The sequence below is a fragment of the Sceloporus occidentalis genome, unplaced genomic scaffold, assembly GCF_023333645.1.
Source record: "Sceloporus occidentalis isolate IW3139 unplaced genomic scaffold, rSceOcc1.0.p SCAF_2, whole genome shotgun sequence".
Taxonomy (NCBI): Eukaryota; Metazoa; Chordata; class Lepidosauria; order Squamata; family Phrynosomatidae; genus Sceloporus; species Sceloporus occidentalis.
In genome coordinates, this window is record NW_028316982.1 from 205,076,704 (window position 1) to 205,096,735 (window position 20,032).

General features: G+C 38.8%; 1 protein-coding gene across 1 annotated transcript in view; it reads left to right on the plus strand.

Moving 5' to 3' along the window:
- Positions 1-20,032, plus strand: part of URB1 (URB1 ribosome biogenesis factor) — a 90,972-nt gene that overhangs the window by 52,268 nt on the left and 18,672 nt on the right. The window contains exons 23-31 of the mRNA XM_089512100.1: positions 1,923-2,127; positions 3,551-3,734; positions 5,138-5,196; positions 7,947-8,140; positions 9,331-9,441; positions 10,443-10,506; positions 12,683-12,854; positions 13,389-13,491; positions 19,511-19,671. Of these exons, the coding sequence (XP_089368226.1) occupies positions 1,923-2,127; positions 3,551-3,734; positions 5,138-5,196; positions 7,947-8,140; positions 9,331-9,441; positions 10,443-10,506; positions 12,683-12,854; positions 13,389-13,491; positions 19,511-19,671 (1,253 nt within the window). The remainder of the gene's footprint in view (positions 1-1,922; positions 2,128-3,550; positions 3,735-5,137; positions 5,197-7,946; positions 8,141-9,330; positions 9,442-10,442; positions 10,507-12,682; positions 12,855-13,388; positions 13,492-19,510; positions 19,672-20,032) is intronic.

The window sequence follows — 20,032 nt, forward strand, 5'->3', positions numbered from 1 at the left end:
TTTTTGTCTGCTGTCAAACAGCTGATGTAAAGTCGAAGGCTTTCATGGCTGGCATCCATAGTTTTTTGTGGGTTCTTCGGGCTATGTGGCCATGTTCCAGAAAAGTTTCTTCCTGATGTAAAGTCGAAGGTTTTCATGGCCAGCATCCATAGTTTTTTGTGGATTTTTTGGGCTATGTGGCCATGTTCTAGCAGAGTTTCTTTCTGATGTTTCGCCAGCATCTGTGGCTGGCATCTTCAGAGAATATTTCCTCTTTTGCAGACCCTCCACCCTGAGGCCTGCCATTAGCAACAAAACAATATACATGCAAATTCATTCCTGCCTTTCCAGGTCACACATTATATATACCCAAGTTCTTTCCAGGCAAACATTCTCTGAAGATGCCAGCCACAGATGCGAGCGAAACATCAGGAAGAAACTTTTCTAGAACATGGCCACATAGCCCGAAAAACCCACAAAAAACTAAACAGCTGATGGCTCAGCTGAGTTTTTTACTCCTGAATCCTTCATTACACATCACCATATATACCTGTATATAAGTCAACCTCACATATAAGATAAGGGCAGATTTAGGGGACAAATTATGGATTTTGCTATGGCCTGTGGATAAACTGTGGGTAAAACATAGGAACATGTAACAAATAAATCTTTTCTTTCCCTTTTAAAAATACAGAGGGAACATAGTTTGGAAGAGCTAAACAGAAGGAGAGAGAATGTTTATTTGAGGAGTTAGAAGGAGGGAAGGGTAAATGGCATTGCTGATTTTAAAATGCCTATATTTGTACAAATACATATAAGGAAAGGAGTATAAATGAGGAAAAAGAATGTGAATGCAGGCTGAAGAAAGGAGGAATGAGAAGAACATGGACAGCAACATGCCTGTATTAGGGATCCAACACCAAGGCAGTGACAAGATGCAGAACCAAGATGCGCCTCTCGGCATAAAAGCAATATTTGCACTCCATTATCCCTCTCTTGCCCAAACCCGAGAAAGAAAATCCTCCTTCCTTCCTCAACAACTTTTTTGGCCCAAGCAGCATTCAGCAGCAACATGGAGGAGCCTGAAATGCAACACACCTGCCATTTTGACTGCTTGGGGTGGAGTGAAATGATGATGGCTGTTTTTAATACAGGCTTACAGAGAGATTGCAGCAGCGATTTTTAATAGGGTCTTATTGTGTAAGCCTCTGCAGAGAGACCGCCAAGCTGCACATGGTTTATACAGCAAGCCCCTATTAAAAATGACCGCCACCACTGCTCCACCTCAGCTGTCCAAAATGATAGGTGCATCACGTACCTTGGGCTCCCACATGTTTCTGCTGAATGTCACTTGGGCTGAAAAAGATGATGAAGGAGGAAGGACTGCCTTATTTTGGCTTGGGCAAGCGAGGGGTAATGGGGTGAGAGCGCTACTGCCATGTCCTGTCACACCAAGAGGGGCTTCTCACTTTTATGTCTTGTCACTGCCTTTGTGCTGGGTCCCTATTCGAACACTGACCCATATATACGTTCTCACTCACAGGTTTTTAGGGGCAATTTTTTTGTCAAAGATTTTTTGACACAAGTATATGTAGTATTTTTAGAAGGTGTTCTAGTTTTAAATTTTGTTTAGAAGACATCCTGCCAGTTTAGGCTTGTGTATGAACAGCTATAATACTGTCTAGGGCAGATTATGCAAGGAGCTCTTAACTAGGGTTTGTTTTTGGAGCCACATGTTATGAATCCTTGTAAAATAACCCTTCCAAACAGATTTGATAGGCATCTCATCAGAGGCTGTGATAGTTGTATTTGGAGGCAGTTTTTCTGTTACACTGAGTATATCTTTCAAAAAACTTTAAACAGTGTCTCACACTAGTCTGTAGGCTATGAAAAGCATGACACCTGACAGGTCCTTTCCTACTTTGCACTGTTCTTTCTTGCAGTCTCTTCAGCTGTTACAACTGTTTTAAGAGATGCTTTGTGGCCTGAACTGCTACACGTTGTTCTGAATACAACTTCATCATCAGAAACGTTCACTGTGGAGTGTCCCGTTCTCTCCAAGTTACTGCCATCTTCAGAAACAGACAGTTTCATTAATCTTGTGGAAGAATTACCTGTGATTCTTGAGAAAGGGAGAATCCATGAATAGTAAGTCTACATAATTTCTGACCAGCCATTCAGAAATTGTTTTTAGTTGTATAGTTCTTTAGAACCTGTTCTTGCCAGAGGATTCCAGAGATCAACCCAGGAACTGGGGAGGGAGAGAACAAATGTAGATACTTTGGGAACAAGACACTTAGCAAAACTGTACTTACATTCTGATTTGCCAAGAGGTTGGGATATGTAATTGGAACTGTGTAAACCAAGGGTGAGAAATGTGGGCTTCATGTGGCCCAAGGTATGGGTCCAATGTAACCCTTGGGATCCTCATTGCTCCCTTGACCTCACATCTTTTTTGAAAAAAACAACCCAACTCCTCCTCCCCTCTTTTTTTTTTCCCATTCAATATAAGTAGAATTCCTCTGAAATGCTTAAAATACTTTTTTGGGGAACCTTTACCTCAGAACAGGAGATAAAGGCTCATACGCAAAGTGGCACCAAAGGTGACTGGGAATTACGTAATGTCACTTTTGTTTTCCCAAAATGGTAGGCCTGACAGCACATTACAGCCTTCCAGAGCAGTTCAAAATTGGCTAGTGTGGTCATCTGGGCTCCAGAGTGTGTCCACACTGTTGTAAATAATATAATAACTACCTGACAGAAACAAGAATATGCACTCATACCCAAGTATCTGTAGTCAACCTGAAAGGGTACTCTTAATGCTTCTTATTTATAAAAATAAACTGACAGTGTATTGACTCCAGATGAGTCAGTAAGCACCACATTAAAATGTTGTGGAAAGATTGAGTAACTACATATTCAAAATGTGTTAAGATTCAACATTAGAAGAGTTGCAGTCTTGTTTTTTAACCACACTTTTGTCATTTATCAGAGAGAAGGCAATAATCAAGCATAATCTCAATTCTTTTGACACTAGATGAATGAGTCCTACCTTCATGCACATCTTCCTCCCCTTCACTTTCATCATCTGCCAATTGCCAGTTCCCTTCTTCAGTCTTTAATACGGCATTAGGTTGCTTCCAGATCTGAGCTATGCAAATTCTACATTACCTGTAAAATGTTATTATCCCAGAAAAGGATAGGTTGCTTTCAGCCTCCCAAGTTGAACATACACAGAACTCCTTCATGTAGTTTCAGATCTCTTGTGTTTGTGACTCATCTCATCAGTTGCTTCCCTGAACTGGCAATTATTCCAGCCCCTCATGCTCAATGGTATAGCCTAGTAGAACATTCATAAGGCTTCTGCAACCTCCAGAGAGCCTAACAAACAATATTTGTATTATATACTAGCCCAATTAGCAGCTACATGTTTTCAGAGGTTAAAGCATGGCTCTTGGAACATGTACACCTTGCATCTTCGTCTGTGTTTGTTTTCCCTTCACTTCCAAATAAGGGGCTGGTGAAATGAACATGCAGGTGCGGCTTTATTGCTTTTTAAAAATCTCTCTAGTTGGACGATTGCTGATGCTGTATCAAGAACACTGGAGAGTTCTGTGGAGAAGCTGAATTCATGGAGAAAACACTTGCTATCTGCATGTATAAAATGGTTGATAGTTGCTTACAGCAGTAACAAAACACATGAAACCCACTCTGAAATGGAGATTTTCATGCTGTCAAGGCTAGAGAAATTACTGGTAAGCAATGGTGATTCTAATTCAGATTTATTATACATAATTTATCCAGTGTACTGTTGTGTTGATCAAGCATCACAGACGCTAAGGAATGCAATGAACATCAGTAACCTGTCCACTAGATGGTGCATATGTATTGAATGTGAATGTGTACATTTCCAAAAAACAGGATTGGGCAATGCAGCAGGGGAAAAGGATCAGTGTTCCTCCACACTTCCCATGGCAGGCCACACCACCTTATGTTCAACTGAAAAATTTAACTGCAAGTCACTTCTGGCTGCAATATCTGGATTTGTCATGGCATGGGGAAGTGACCAAATTAATTATTTTGTGTGCTTGTCCCACCATCATTATACATTTTTGGAAAGACTGGCTTTTAGGGGGAATTTGGGATATGGAGGCTACAAAAATTGGATAAAAAGGAGGCAAGCAGCCTGTAGCCTGCACTTTTCTCACCTTCTGTAAATTTTTTCTCTCTTCTCTACATTCTTTTTATTCCACCACACCCTGAGATGTGGTGTTAACTCATTAATTATTTAAGGATATTTTTCTAAACATTACTCCTGTTTCTACCCATCTATACATTTCTACACAGAGAATATCCAGTGGTTTCCAGCTTTGCATATTTAACCACTATAAAGGAATTCTTCAGATGTCCCTATGTCCTGTTAAAACTTTAGGACAGTTTCATGCTTTTCAACATTTTTATACAGAAAAGCCTTTATAAGGATTTGCAGTGATAAGAGTCCTAAGTCACAGAACATAAAAGGATAAAGACAGACTCTGTTACTAAAAGTGACTGAAAGCAATAGGTTTCTACTCATGCTGTGGTTGTTTTAATAGCTATCACTGCCAACCCTCTTGAACTTGTATGGAAAGATGGGATTATTATGTGTTTGGATTCTGAGCCAGCTGGGGGTCCACATGCAGAAGCATGCAAATCAGTGCTCAGAAAAGTTACTTGGTTGAACTATAACTTCCAGAATCTGCCATGTAGCAAGGACTTAAAATAAAATAAAAGATTTCTAAGCTTTTTCTGCATGAGGACATACCTTATTTGATCAGCTAATAGAATTTAGTTTAGATGAGCACTGATAACACTGAATGTATTTACTTCTAAAAAAGTCATATTGATTTTAACTCTTGAATTTTCTTTTAAGTAAATATGTGGTTCATATAAATTGGAAGCATGACTGTAATTTTCAAGTTTTTGAAAATTTTCATACTTTTTGGAGGAAATTGATTCCGAAACTTATTGTGCATGCATGGAATATCTAAGTTTTCTTTTCACTGTTTCATTAAATAGGGAAATGGGATATGTAGGTTCTCAGGTTTTGTCCTCTGCTCACACTCATCCCTCATCACCATATATTTAAATATTGTGTTGTTCTTTCCTTTTTATCCAGAATTCAGTAACTGAAGTGGCTCCAGAAGACTGGCACAATTTTGTGAAGATGGGACTCAAGTAAGTCTGTTCATGTTTACACCTGTGATGCCCCACATATTTTCTGTTATAAAGATTTATATGTTTAGGGCACAAACTCTGAGATATCCCAGTGTTCCCTATGTGTAGAGAGCTTAGAATATTTCTGACAGTGCAAACCATCTTTACCAAATCATATGGTACATATTTAAGAGGTATTTCTGCATAGTTTACTAGTGCAGGACTGGGGACAGCCCTGAATACAAATGGCACCTTAATGAAGTGGTATGATTTGGATTTCTTGATGCAGAATCCACAAAGTTGTTATTCTTTGTTAAGTATGTTAGAGATAATATGAAACAACCATTTCTTTTAATTTCGTTTTCAATTAATATGTTATCCTGAACATTACCATAATCTAAAACAGTGGACTGATGCCACTTCCTTAGCCTTTGATTGCCAGTCCCTGGTGAATTATCAGGAAAGAAAGAAGAATTGTAGCTAATTGGCTCAAATATAATGCTGCTCTCTGACACGTTGGGGAAAAAATGGCACTCTCTCACAACAGATAGTCTGAGAAACACTGATCTAAAACACTGTCTCTCAATCTTTTGTTCCCCAAATACTTTACATTTCAACCCACAGATACACCAGCCAACATGGATAATAGCCAGGAATTCTGGAAGTTCACAATCCAGTAAATCTGAATTTATTTTATTTATTATTTATTTTATTTCAAGGATTTATGTCTTGCCTTTCATCTATAATGGGATTCAAGGCAGGTTACGATAATTTAAAAAGACAAAAGTAAAACACTGATTACATAAGTTAAAAAATAATTAAACATTATTAATATTAAAATATAAGTTAAAAACACATAGTTAAAACCAGTAAAAATCATAAAAACCATTTACAGGACATAGCAATATTCATCCAACAAATGCCTACCTAAATAAAAATGTCTTCAGGTGCTGGTGAAAAGAGAGCAGGGAGGGGGGCAACTTGACCTCTGGTGGAAGGGAGTTCCACAGTCTGGGAGCAGCCATAGAGAAGGCTCTCTCCTGAGTCCTCAACAACTGCACCTGCGAAGATGGTGGGACTGAGAGAAAGCCCTCCTCGGCTGATTTTAGCACTCAGGCTGCCTTGTATTGGGAGATACAACCCATCAGATGCTTTGGACAAAAGATATTTAGGGCTTCCAAAATCCCTAAAATCAGCCAAGGAGGGCTTTCTCTCAGTCCCATCATCTTCGCAGGTGCAGTTGTTGAGGACTCAGAAGAGAGCCTTCTCTATGGCTGCTCCCAGACTGTGGAACTCCCGTTGCCCTCCTCCTTACGCGGGGAAGGGTCTGGAATGGATCCCCCATGTAAGAAGAGGGCCCACTGTATTGAAAGGTACTGAGAAGTCCAGCAGAACCAACAGATCATACTGCCCCTGTCCAGTTCCCTGCGTAGGTCATCTACCAAGGCAACCAAAGATCTCTCTGTTCCATAGCCAGGCCTGAAGCCAAACTGAAATGGATCTAGATAATTTGTTTCATCCAGAAACCATTACACGCTCCAGAACCTTGACCCCAAATGGGATATTTTGAGACTGACTAATAGTTCTTTAACCTGGTGGGTTCTAGGGAAGAATTTTTTTCAATAGTGGCCTCAAGACCACCTCTTTTAAACAAGCTGGGAACCTGCCTTTCTCTAGTTACTCATTCAGTACTTTCCTTACTCAATTGGCCAGTCTCCCTCTGGCTGTTTTCAACAGCCAAGATGAGCATGGGTCCAGTAAGCACATGGTAGCTCTCACTTCTCCAAAGATTCTGTTCACATCCTGCACAAACTGAAGCATATCCAATAACACTGGGAAAGCAGGGGCTAAATTGACTACATGATGCAAATTGGAGTGGATCTGATCAATTTTATATGCAAAGTGCTATGCAAACTCTTTGCAACGGGCCACTGAGTGGTTTACATACTGCTCCTGCAGGGAAGAATGCAGAAGGCCCATGACCACTCGAAATAGTGTCTCTCGATAATATTGTGTGAATGCCCTGGTAGCAGTGAAGAAGGATTTCTTCATTGTCACCACTCCCACGGCATTGTCTTTCCAATGACTTCTAGCCTGTTTGATGACACACACTCCAAGTTTTCCGCCACTGTCATTCCAGTCTCTGTCTCACTCTTTTCATCACCATCAGTTCCTTGGTAAACCAGGGTGCTTTCTTGGCTCCACTCCATGGGAGGGGACGCTTAAGAACAATCATGCCCACTGCCCTGGCCATTTCCCTATTCCAGAGATCAGGATTACTTGCCAAGGTTGAGAAAAACCAATCTAAGGTAACTACTACTGCTACCTCCTTTTCTCGGTCTTCATTTTGCATTTATAGCCTGTTTTTTCTCTATTGATCTCAAATGATTTGCTTCCTCTTCCCCTGCCCATCCTTGCAACAAACCTGTGAGGCGGATTGGTCTAAGAGAAACAGAATGACTAATTCATGGTCATCCAGTGAGTTCTGTAGCCAGTGGGGGTACTTAAACCCATGTCTTTCAATTCCCAGCCCAACACTCTTACCTCCATAGCAAATTGCCCTTAGTTGTACCAGTTGAGGATGATGGGAACACTAATAAATCCATCCGGAGGACATCTGGTTGGAGAAAATATAAGGAAAGTACTTCTCAAACAGTATAGTTAGGTAGTGCAGAAACCAAGCCAGCACCTGGGATGTAATTCTTTCTTCATTGACTTTGCAAGTAGAGTGCATTCTTTCTCTTAAAGTTTTTTAAATCTCTGTCTTGCAGGCACCGTTATAAAGACCAGGGTTTTCTGAAAACTTTTAATGTAGCCATAAATTTGTTGTACCAGAAAGAAACCTCTCTTAGTCAGAGATTAGTCAAGCTTTCGGTGCTTTACATAATGATCACGCAGCACTCTTTATTTTTGTCAACAATGCTGAAGTCACGGGAAGATAATGACACAAATGTTCATTCAAGAGGTATGTCTGTCTTTTGTTTCCATTGGTTTCCAAATATAACCCAAATGTCTTTCAGATATGTTTTTCATACTTCCAGTTAACTAGTCCACCTACAATTTTTGGAGCTGCTATATTTGGAAGCCTTTTATTTTCAGTATCATGTTTTTAAAATGTGACTGTTCTCCTCCATTGCCATTACACCTTTTCCTTTAACGACTTTTTCTGTTCAAATGCCATCTCTTATTATAGATTTGTTTTTACATTGTATTAATGGTAGATGAACTTTATAAAGCACAGTAAGAAATTTGGCTATATATTTATTAATTTGGCACTGTTTTATAATAGTCATTTTTGCTTTGCAGTTCAACAAATCTGAAATAACCCACTTTTGGATTTTGAAAGATCTTAAGTGGCATTAAGACAACACCATTGGTAGTTAAAGCCTAAAAATGTTGGCTTTCTCCATTCTTTTGAGGAAATAGTCACAGCCAGAGCATCAGATAATTATCCCATGTTGGCTGGGGGCTTTGGGGAATTGTAGCATAAAAAGTAATTTAATAAACTCTGGTCATAAGTTTATTTTTATCCCAGATGCAGGAATAGCATAGCAATACAAATTGATGGAAAGAGGACAACATGTCGTTACTTAAGAAAGAAGCCCCAAATTGTTTAGTTATGGCCCAGAAGCATTAGTCAACAAACGGGCATGTTGTTTTCCAGTGCAAATTGCCTAGGAAAGAGAGGTGGAAAGAAGGCTAGTCCTGTCTATTTGTTCCCAAAAGCTGAATAGGAGAAGTTGGTAAGATGTGGTACAATCCCTTTCACTTTTTTAAAATTCAAAGTTCTCTTTATACTAGGAGAACATAAGTTTTGTGAACTGAAAATATCTGCTAATCTTTTTTAAAAAATCCTGATAAAAGGTATTGTTATGGAATGTTAGTCATAATGTATTTCCATGTTCTTTTCAGTAGTTGCTATCCACTGTGAAGTTCTCCTGCATGGCTCAGCTACAGTTAATGGGAGTCATGCAAGACAGCACAATAGTGCTTTTGTAGCATTCCATTCATCTCAGCAGGTGTTGTGCTGGAGAACTTCCTAGTGCTTATGTCCAGCAGTGTGGTTGCAGGGAAGTGCTGGAACAATTTTAATATTTTCAGATTGGCAAGAGTAATTCTGAAGATGAATAAAATGTCTTTTCCTTTTTGCTTCAGAGGCATTAGTGGACATCCTGTTGACTCTGGTGAAATGCTGTCCTGCAGTTTGTGAGAGTAGCCATTTTCCTGTATTGCTTGGAGCTTATGGTGCAACACTGAGTGTTTTAGGTAAGTATATTTGACCTTGAAAGAGATGCCTGTTGTTGTTGTTTTGATTTTAGAAAATCTTAATATATAACAGTGTTTAAACTACAAAGTGTACAACATCCAGCTGCAGTTTCTGCACGTGTCCACAGTTGAATTAAAAGATGAATCTTTTCCTGTCAGTGTACAGTTAGAGATTTAAGTGAAACTAACCCTTCCCATTCCTTTTTCTTTTTACTCTCAGAAATGAGACTGAAGAAGAAAAGGTGAAAAGAAATGGCACGTTAGGGAAAGGATTTAGTGATGTAGTTTTTGGTCAGAATGTAGCAATAGTGGTAACTGAACAGCACCACATTGGAAAGCCCAAAGAGGGTAGGTGTGAGGACTGTAGATGGATCAGGTAAAGTAGGGACAAAGAGGTGTCCTGCCAGACATGCTGTGAATGTGCTGTTTGGTTGTACAGAGATTTCAGTATGTGGCTCTTAGTTCTGATTCACAGCTGCATCTTAGCTACTTGCCATGTTATTAGCTCAAGAGTGGGCAAAATGCAGGCCTGAGGCCTTATGAAGCTCTCCTAGCTGTTTGTGTAGCCCTTGAGACCCCTGGACTTCCCAGACAACTCTTTTTGTAGTAAAAAAAAATAAAAGTGAACTGCATGTTGCAAATGCCTCCAGTAGTAGTAACTCGCCTTTGAAATAGGCTGCAGCATATCCCTTTGTGGTATAACAGAAACAAACTGTTTTTCAAAACCAGCAGTGTACTTCTGAATAATTTCCCAGGATTCATCTCTATATCTGCTGCTGCTGCTGCTGCTTATCCCTATGTTGGATGATGACAGAATGTGTGAACTACCTTCACTGTGACACAAAAGCTCTGTAGAGTTTGAGTTATGATAGCTGTTTGAAGGATGCCTCATGCTTAATATTGCAATGATCAAATGAGCCTCATATTTATGCTGAATCACTCTTAAGGTTTAGAGAATTTGATTCCCTCCAATTTATGATGATGTTTTGTTTTGTTTTTAGACCAGAAGATACTGCTGCTACTTAAATTGTATGAAAAGAATGGTATAAGCCTTGTCAAGTTCAGGTTAGTTGAATACCACATTGGTCACTATGTCAGGTGGATAAAGTGTGCAGTATGTGCTCATTTTGCATTTACTGTGAAGTACTGGCCTTGGTAGTTGCATTCCACACCCAGGCAGTTTTTACACAAATAGACTTTTTTGTTCAGTTAAACCTGTGTATAGGAACATATATTTCTGAAGTGTGATAGTGGTGTTCAGGAAGTGAATGAATAAAGCTTGACCTCCCCACATATCCTCATATAGATCCTTGCCTTGTTTTTGTAGGACGTGAAGCCTTGAATTGCTCAAGCATCCTTTAAGAATCATTGGCTTGATTGCCCTCAGGAGCTATTCTTACATTAGTACAGCAATAAATTAATTGAGTCTGATCTTCTCTGCATCATAGGATACAGCTGCTTCATAAAGACAAAGGTCCAAAACACACTGCAGAAATAGTCCAGTCTGAGACCGTTTTGACTGGCTGTGCTTAATGCTAGAGAGGTCTGGGAACTGTAGTTTTGTGAGACATTGAGCCTTCTCTGTTGGAGAGCTCTGGTGCCACAAAAATCTACAATTCCCAGGATTCCCTAGCACTGAGCCAGGGCAGTCAAAGTGGTCTCAAACTGGATTATTTCTGCAGTGTGTTTTGGACCTAAGTCCTTCCTTGTATCTGCTGATGCTTTAACCATTGGCCATCAACTGAAGGTGTGGAGAGCAATGTAAGTTATCAGAGCTGCTGTCTCTCAGCAGCATGGTAAATAGCTGCAGGGTATAGGATCTTCCCTTGCCTCCCAAACTAGAGCAAAGATAGGTCTGCTGGTATAACAGCTTGTTTGGCTGTTAAGAAATATGCTCCTTTCTCCCAGCATAAAGGCAAGCAGTATTGTTTGGTGGGTATTGGTTCATTTGTTTCTCCCAGGAATGTTTTAACATCAGCAACTGAGCCACTTTGCTTCTCCCATTAGAGGAACTGATGCTTGTCAGCTCCTCTGATCACAAAGGTGCCAATACTGTTATTGCACTGCTTGGATATCTGGGTTGTTTTACAGCCATTGCCAGTGATGCCAAGAGCAGCTTGAATACATTGGTAGATGCGAGGGGATATCCTAAAGTTTTAATTATCACCTTTAAAAAATTTGACAGAAAGTTTGTTTTGATTTGTAGTTGTTAACTTATCTCCAGATTTACACATTTTTTCCCAGCGTTTCTTGGTCCTCCAAATACCTGATATTGTAGACATCTGCAGACTACGCCTTACGAGGGGGTATCATAAAGTAATAATTATCACCCAGATGTTATTATGGTATATTGATGAAATTTTGTCAGTGTCATCATTGGTCCCTAAGTGCATGATGTTGAGAAAATTAGCTCATTGTGTCCTTTATTTTTGTGACAGCTTGTGCCAGAAGTGACTAAAGTGCAAAAGTATAAAATCCTCGTAAGGTGCAATCTGCAGACTTCTACAATATTTGTATTCAGAGGATCAAGAAATGCTGGGGAAAATGTGTAAATCTGGATGGAGACTACATAGAGATAGGAACTACAAATCAAGACAAACTTTCTGTCAAATTTTTTTAAAGGTGATAATTAAAACTTTAGGATACTACCTCGTATATTCTTATTCTTGGATATTTGTCCAAACTGGTAGAAGTAGCCCTGTTTTCTTAAAGTCAAGTAACTGAGGATCTGGCCAGACATTTTTCTGCTTCTTTGTCTTTCAGATAAGCAGCCTAGTCAATATAAGCAGGTCCTAAGAAAATCTTTTATTTTTAAGTATTTTCTTTCATTTGAAAAGCAAAGATATTCTTCCTCCAAACTTCACTCCTAAAAAAAAGAGATATTGTGATGATTGAAAAACAGTTGTGTTTTGTCACTCATTCTGTTGATATGCTAGGCAGATATTCAAGATTTTGTTTAGAAGACATTGTTACAGCCTTTCCCTAATTTAGAAGATGGCCAAAAATGAGTACATTAGAAGTGAATGTGGCTTTGAAAATCTTTTTCAAAACACTTTGGTAAGAAAACTAAGGTTGTCAAGGAAACACATCTTAGCTCTGGGTTTTTAAGTAATAAATGAAGGAAGAAGAATAAAAGCCGAAGTTATTCTGCCAATTCATGTCAATTTGGTTTTTATAATTGTTATTCTTTTCTTCATGTATATGTTAGAAGACAGATTACTTTCTCCCAATATGATTACAGAATCCTGCTTTGGGGTCCAGCTGCTGTGGAGCATCACAAGACATGCAAAAGCTTGGGGAAATCATTGTGGCAGCAGCCAAGCATGGAAGAAATCATGTGTCTGCTAGACCGAGACATGATGATGAGGACCATTCTCCATTTCCCACAGCACCGCCATCTTCTGGCCCTAGAGGTGCCTTAGTTTGACCGCATGTGCCTGCCCATATTGATACACAGTAGAAAACACTATAGCCTTAGCCATTCAGTCACATTCTTGCAAGTGGTATCATGACAATTGTGGCATCTTGTTGATTTTGTCTAAGATCCTTTGTCCTGCAGGGTTTTCTTTTAACATGATGAATGCGCTTGCTTTGAATTGCAGAAATGCATCTCTCTGAATTCAAAGAGGTTTCATACTCTGAACCAACAATGCTATTTGAAATCAAGGGATTAATCATTAAATTCCTATGCAGAGTTCCTATGGCTGACTGCTTTGGTTCTTCATGAAACATTTTAAACAAGTTCCTTGCAAAAGAAAGAAGTAGACAGGCCAGCCAAGGATGTCTACAACACCCCAAACCATAGTAACCATTAACACAGCTGCAACAGTCATCTGGGTCATCAGTGTGTAGCAGTATTTGCATGATAGATTCTAGGAGGGGATTAGTATAGCAAATACAGTTCTTTGAAATCCACTAATACATTATTTTTATGTGCTGTGTTTTAGGAAGAACCAGAGCTCTTAAGCAAAGGCAAAACTGAAGTAGCTCTGAAGGATCTTTATGACCCATGTTTCCTCCTACAGCTCTTCAGTGAACTGCTGAGACCAGGTATTGGGAGTAATTATCTTGGCATATGGGGAACCATTCAGTATGAATCTTAGAAATAGACTCCAAGAAGAGAATGTGCTTAGATTTTAGTGTGATGAAAGCCCATTGGGTGCTACAAAGGTGTCCTTTGCACACTGGTCTAGACTAACACAACTATGGGGTGAATCACACCACCCTGAAGGAGCAGCTTCTGGCAGCCTCTTTGAGTGCTGGATTGGGGCTGCGGCAACCACATGCCACAGTCCCAGTCCGGCATTTTTCCAGACCAAAAAGAAGCGGCAAAATGCCACTCCTTGTTGGGATGGAAAAAAGCTTTTTTAAAAAATAGCTTTTATTAATTTTAACAAATTTTAAAAACAAACAAAACATCAAAGTGTAATACAAGACTTACATAACTTTGACTTCCTTATTTCTTTCATCCTATATACAGTTCCTAATATATTGTACTCTCGATTAATATCCTATCAGAATTTACTCCCTATATGTATACACTTCAAACAAATTGACTTAAAGCATTTCTTAAATCATTTCTAATTATCAGTACTATATGACACAAATCGGTATTTATCACTTAATTGCCTTATTTCTCTTATTCTTCTAAAGCAATGCTCATAAAGGAACGTTTTTCCTTTTAAAAAAAACAACAATCACTGGTTTCCAATGTTTTTTGTGGGTTTTTCGGGAAAGCCTTCGACTTCACAGTGGTTTCCAATGCTCTTTAAAACCTTCCATTGTTTTTTCCTTTATCATACAAGTCAGTTTATCTATCTCCATATATTCACATACTTTTAAATACCAGTTTTCTATCTTTGGTAGTTCTTTGCTCTTCATAATGATGCATATAATAATCTTGCTGCTATAATTATGTGAAATATAATTTGCCATATTTGCTTTCTAAATTTTGATCTTCTATCATGTTTAATACCGTATATACTTGTGTACAAGTCGACCTCATGTATAAGTTGAGGGAAGGTTTCAGAGTCAAAATCTTGGATTTTGGTATGACCCATGGATAAGTCTAGGGTAAAACTTAGGGGGCTGTAAGGAAGGATAAAAGAGGAAATAGCACTTCTTCTTCTCTGGACCTCTCTCAACCGATTCCCAGGTTCTGGAGGAGAGGTTTTAACATCAGATTGAGAAAGAAAGCAAGTGAATTTAAATGGAAGTTGTTTCCATAGGAAGCAAGGTCTTCCAAAATGGACTGGAGACAGAAGCAAGTGGTTTTAAATGGAGAGTTTTTTCCATAGGAAGCAAGGTCTTGCAAAAGGGACCAGAGAGAGAAGCAAGTGGATTTAAATGGAGAGTTGTTTCCATAGGAAGCAAAGGCTTGCAAAATGGACCAGAGAAAGAAGCAAGTAGATTTAAATGGAGAGGTTTTACAATAGGAAGCAACGGCTTGCAAAACATGTCAGGGATGATGGGAGTTGTAGCTCTTCACCTCTGGCTCTAACTCACCACCTTGTTATGCACCGGAGCTGACCAGCTTTGGCCAGTGGTTAATGCTTTTCTCCAAAGCAGCAGAGTTTCAGAGAATAAGCTGGAGAACCTGACAAACTCTCCAAGCCTTCTCACTCTTCTTCCACAGAAGTCTTCACACTTCTCCAGGATCCTGCTGGCTCTTATATCTTCACTCAAGATACCAGACAACTCAGTAGTCTTATATAAAAGATCTACTTTATTCTACTATATACAAATGCTAATGCCCTCACAAATCACAATCTCTACAATCTCCAAACTACTCACAAAACTCCACAACTACCCAAAACACTCCAACTACCCACAAAATACATTGGCAAACATAGCAATTATTATAGCCATTGTCAAACACCACCCACTTAGTCAGTTTCCACCCAGTGGGCGTGTACACTCATTTTGATTGATTCTCATAGTTCAACCCATACTTAAGGATTTCATCATCTCACCTTGTACACTTAATGATTCTCAGGTGTTTCCAATTATACACTCTACATTTCTGTCCTTGGCATTTAGGACTGCTAAATTACATTAGCTTTTACACCTGTGTGGCTTCTTAATTGCTTTTGCTTAGTCATAGTGACTCTCACATACATGTTTTATTTCTTCTACTGTATATCCCATGTTGCATTTTCCTTAACAAAACAGAGCAGAGAAACAGGGAAGTGGGCTTAAATGGGGAGTTTTTCCAGTAGGAAGCAAAGGCTTGGAAAACGGGCTAGAGGGGGAATGGGTGTTCAATGGAAATTGGGACGTCAGGCTTGCTTGCTTTAGGGCCCTCCTAAGCACTACTGGTGTATTGACTCTTATATAAGTCTACCCCAAATTTTAGGGTCAATTTTGAGGCATACATTTCTCAACTTATAGTCGAGTATATATGGTAGGTACATTTTAGAATCAGATCATCCATTCATATTTAACATTTTTTAACCTGGGAGTGGATTAATTTCCAGTATTCTTTTGCTCTTTCACAATTCCACCAACAGTGATAAAATGTATCAACTTCTCTCTCACATTTCCAACATGTATTGTTAATTTTATTCATTTTTGGAAGTCTAAAAGGAGTTAGATACCATTGGCATTGCATTTTAAACAAGTTCTCTCTTATGTCATAATTTAGAGTGTATCACATTCTTTTTTTCCAATTCTTTTCTCTTTGAATCACATATATATTTTGGCCCATATCTTTGGCTCATTTAACCATGCATTCCTTTATCGTTTCACTTTCCATCTCATACTTTAATATCAGTTTATCTAATTTTCAAAATAAATGAATTTTATTATCTTCACTTATCTTTTCAAATTCAATGTCAGCTTTACCAATACCATATGTCTTTATGTCTTGGTTAAATTTCTCCTTCAGTCTTCGGTATAACTGGTGTTAAAGTTTTGTGGAAGATGACAGGGATTTACATAACTGGATGCAGACTCTTTGTATCCCTTTCCTGAAGTGCACAAATATTTTATGTTCACTGGCACATATTTATAAAATGTTTGAAAACTAGTGTCCTATTCATTCTGAGCAACGTTTCCAGCTGCCCCCTCACATTGTTTTCTTGGTAAATGCTGTATTGTGACATCTGGTTTGTGTTCGCCCAGTAGTCATGACATGTTCAAAAACAGATGGCTGACTGATAATTTTAAAGCTTTAAAAGGAAGAGTAAATAGTTTTAATGAGCAGAGATCAAATATAACATTGACCAGAAAAAGGTTGGTATTTCTTATCTTCAATAATAATTTAAATGTCAAGTAATCACAGGGCTGATCCATCTCAAATGTTGTTTTTAAAAACCTGCTTAAGGGGCATTGGTTGATTATAAACAGGCTGGGGCAGAGAGGGGTTTTCTGCAGTGATTGAAGAATTAGCTGAGGCTGCACTCTGTTGAGGAAGAAAGCCTACTTAATGTGGCATTTTAATAGTGTTCTATGTTGGGAATAAGTAACAAAAGGCAACCATAGTATACTTGGGAGTTCTTGGTTTTGGATCACACCTCCTTGAGGTCTTTCCTCTTTTCCTCCCTCACCCCCCCCCAAAAAAAAAATTCCACCTTCACCTGTCCTGCCCTGAGAGTGTTTTGGTTGCAGGAGTCTGGGATAGTTAGATGGATTGAAATGTGAAGGTAATCTTGTTTGGAGGAATATTGGTTGACCCTGTATTGATTAAGTTGAAGTTGGGAGGGCTGACAAGAATCTTGGTGGGAAGGCCCATTCCTAAGGTCTTTTAAGCAGAGGTGGTGGGGACTGAGGACAAGTATGGAGGTAAAAGGAAGTAGCTGGGAAGAGATATGTTGTGCAAGGGGTGTTTTGAGAAATATGTACATCAAGCGTGATTATCAAGGAAGTGTATGAGGAGAGATTGAGAAATTGTATGGTCAGTTCAGTTTCCTAGGGCATGCAGTACTTGGAGTAAGTGGGTTGATAACATTTTTAGCCCGTTTGCTTAAAAAGCTCATCTGGTGAGAGGGCAGGGGATTTCTATTTTTGGAATAGCAGTCTTCCTCCCACCCTGTGCTTATTTTGAAAAGCATAGCTTCTTTTCATATCCTGTTTTCATGGATGATTTTATTTACACTTCTACTTTCTATTTTCCTTATTCTGGTGAGGGAGGATAGTAGTTTTATTACTGCAGTCTCACTTAGCTTGCAGGTTTTTTTGTCTGTGTGTCTCCCTCCTCATTTATTTTCTGTGCAGGGTGTTCTGTGAATGTGAAAACATTACTTTTCTCTAGCTTACGTCACAGGTATATCATCCCATTTATAGCCAAACCCAGATGTTTACCAAACTATCTTCCCTGCATTTTGTCTTTCTCAGTAATGCCATCCAATGTGAAGTTGAAGGCTTTCATGACTGGCATCCATAGTTTTTTGTGGGTTTTTCGGGCTCTGTGGCCATGTTCTGGAAGAGTTCTTCAGAACATGGCCGCATAGCCTGAAAAACCCACAAAAAACAATGTCATCCAAGTTACAGATCTTGTTTTGGTTCCTCTTTGCCTCAGTTGCTAGCCAATTTGTCTGATTACAAAGGCTTCCTACCACTCATTCTGTATTTCAATGCTTTCTTTTGTCCTACAAAAAATCTGCTTCTATTAAATCTTTTGACTGTATTACACTACCCTCACTCTGAACATGTCTTCCAAAACAATCCTTAACATTCTGGGCTGTTTCAGTAGGTGGCCCAAAGGGCCTCTGTTATATTTTTGCTTCCTGCATGTGCTATAGCAGTACCCTATAGGCAAATGTTCTATAATTGATTTCCACTGGATGTAAAAACCTCAAATTACACAAAAATCAGGAGGAGGTAGGGAGAGACCCCTCTGGCAATATCTTGAAGTAATTGTTATCTTAGCAGCCTTCCCCTGATCTTTTCAAGGTTCTGTAAATAAACAGCATGTCCAACATAAATTAAGCTTACTACTTTATATGTCAGCATTGATTTCATTTTTCAAGGACAGATCCTCTTGCAACTGCTTTCTTCCGTGATTGGTATTCAGTTTTTTTGGATTAGTGTTCAGCTGGTTTATCTAGGTCTTGTCCTTAAAAAAAAGAACAATATTCTGCATTTGTTTACAGGATGCTTCTCTTGATAAGAGAGATTGTAATAAAGGTAGATCTGTCAGCTGTTCTGTACTCATGATCAGTAGCTTGAATTAGAATCACTGCTCCACAAATAATAATGAATACAATCCTTTTTAGCTAACTGTATTAATCACTGATAGCATGGTGTACTGATTGGAGTGTTGCAGTAGGACTCTGCGAGATCAGGTTTTGCATCTCTACTCAGTCATGGAAACTCACTAGATGACTTTGGGCAAGTCACTCTCTCAGCCTAAAGGAAGGCCATGACAAACTTCTGAATAAAACTTGCCAAGAAAGCCCCATGATAGGGTTGCCATAAATCAGAGCTGATTTGAAGACATATAACAAAACTGAATCCTCTCATGGTACATACCATTATGTGGTGCAGGTAATTAATCTGTTTTCACTTATCTTAAAAACATACCCTGGTATAGTTGATCACAGGAGAATGCAGAGAGGTGTATTAATGATTGTGTTTTAGGTGGAGTGTGAAACCAGATGCAATATATCTCATGCCCTTTGGCTTAGAAAGGAGAGGAGCAGCTCAGTGGATTCAACTTTGAGTTGTTCCTTGTTTCAGAAAAATACATAAAAGAACTTTTTTATAACCAGGTGTTTATTATGTCTGCTGAAGAGGTGCTGTAATTCTAAGATATATAGAACATATTCTTCAAAGCATTATTTTTGAGTTTTCTATTACAGTGGACCCTTGTTATGCACTGGGGTTTGGTTCTAAAGATCCCCCGTGTATAACAAAATCCGTGTATGCTTAAGTCCCATTAAATATAATGACATAGCAAAATGGTGTCCCCTATAAAAAATGGAAAATCAAGGTTTGATATTGACATTTATACTTTTTTTGAACATTTTCAAACCGTGCATGCTTGAATCCATGTATTAAAAAAATCTGTGTATAAGAAGGGCCAACTGTACAAATATCTTAAAGTGGTTTCCTTCTTCCTTCTCCACAGAATGTGTTGTAGCTTGCCACAAGTTTGTTGATGTCAATGCTTTGGGCCTAGCAATAGCAGCCCTTAGTAGCTATGATTGTAACATGAGAGCAGCAGCATACTATGTCCTGAATGCCTTTCACTCTCACCTGGAAGGGGCTCGATTTCGAGAACAGAAGCAGGTAAGGAGGAGAAGTTAACATTTTAGTGCTTCTAAACAACAGTAACTTACGTAAAGTTGAAGGCTTTCAGCTGTGGACAGGTCTACATAGAGACTACCAAATGCAGCATTCAAACACAAATCAAAGAACACGAGAGACACTGCCAGAAAAATCATCACTAGCAGAATACATTATAAATTATGTGTAAAATTGTTGATGAAATTGCTAATGTACTGTATTGTTTGAAGTATTGTATTGCTTTGTATTGTGACATATGTCACATAACTGGCACAGTGTGAGCCGCTTTGATCAGAAGGAAAAGCGGTATACAAATAAAAGTTTTATTTTTTATTATTTATTATTTTATTAAACCAACTAGGGC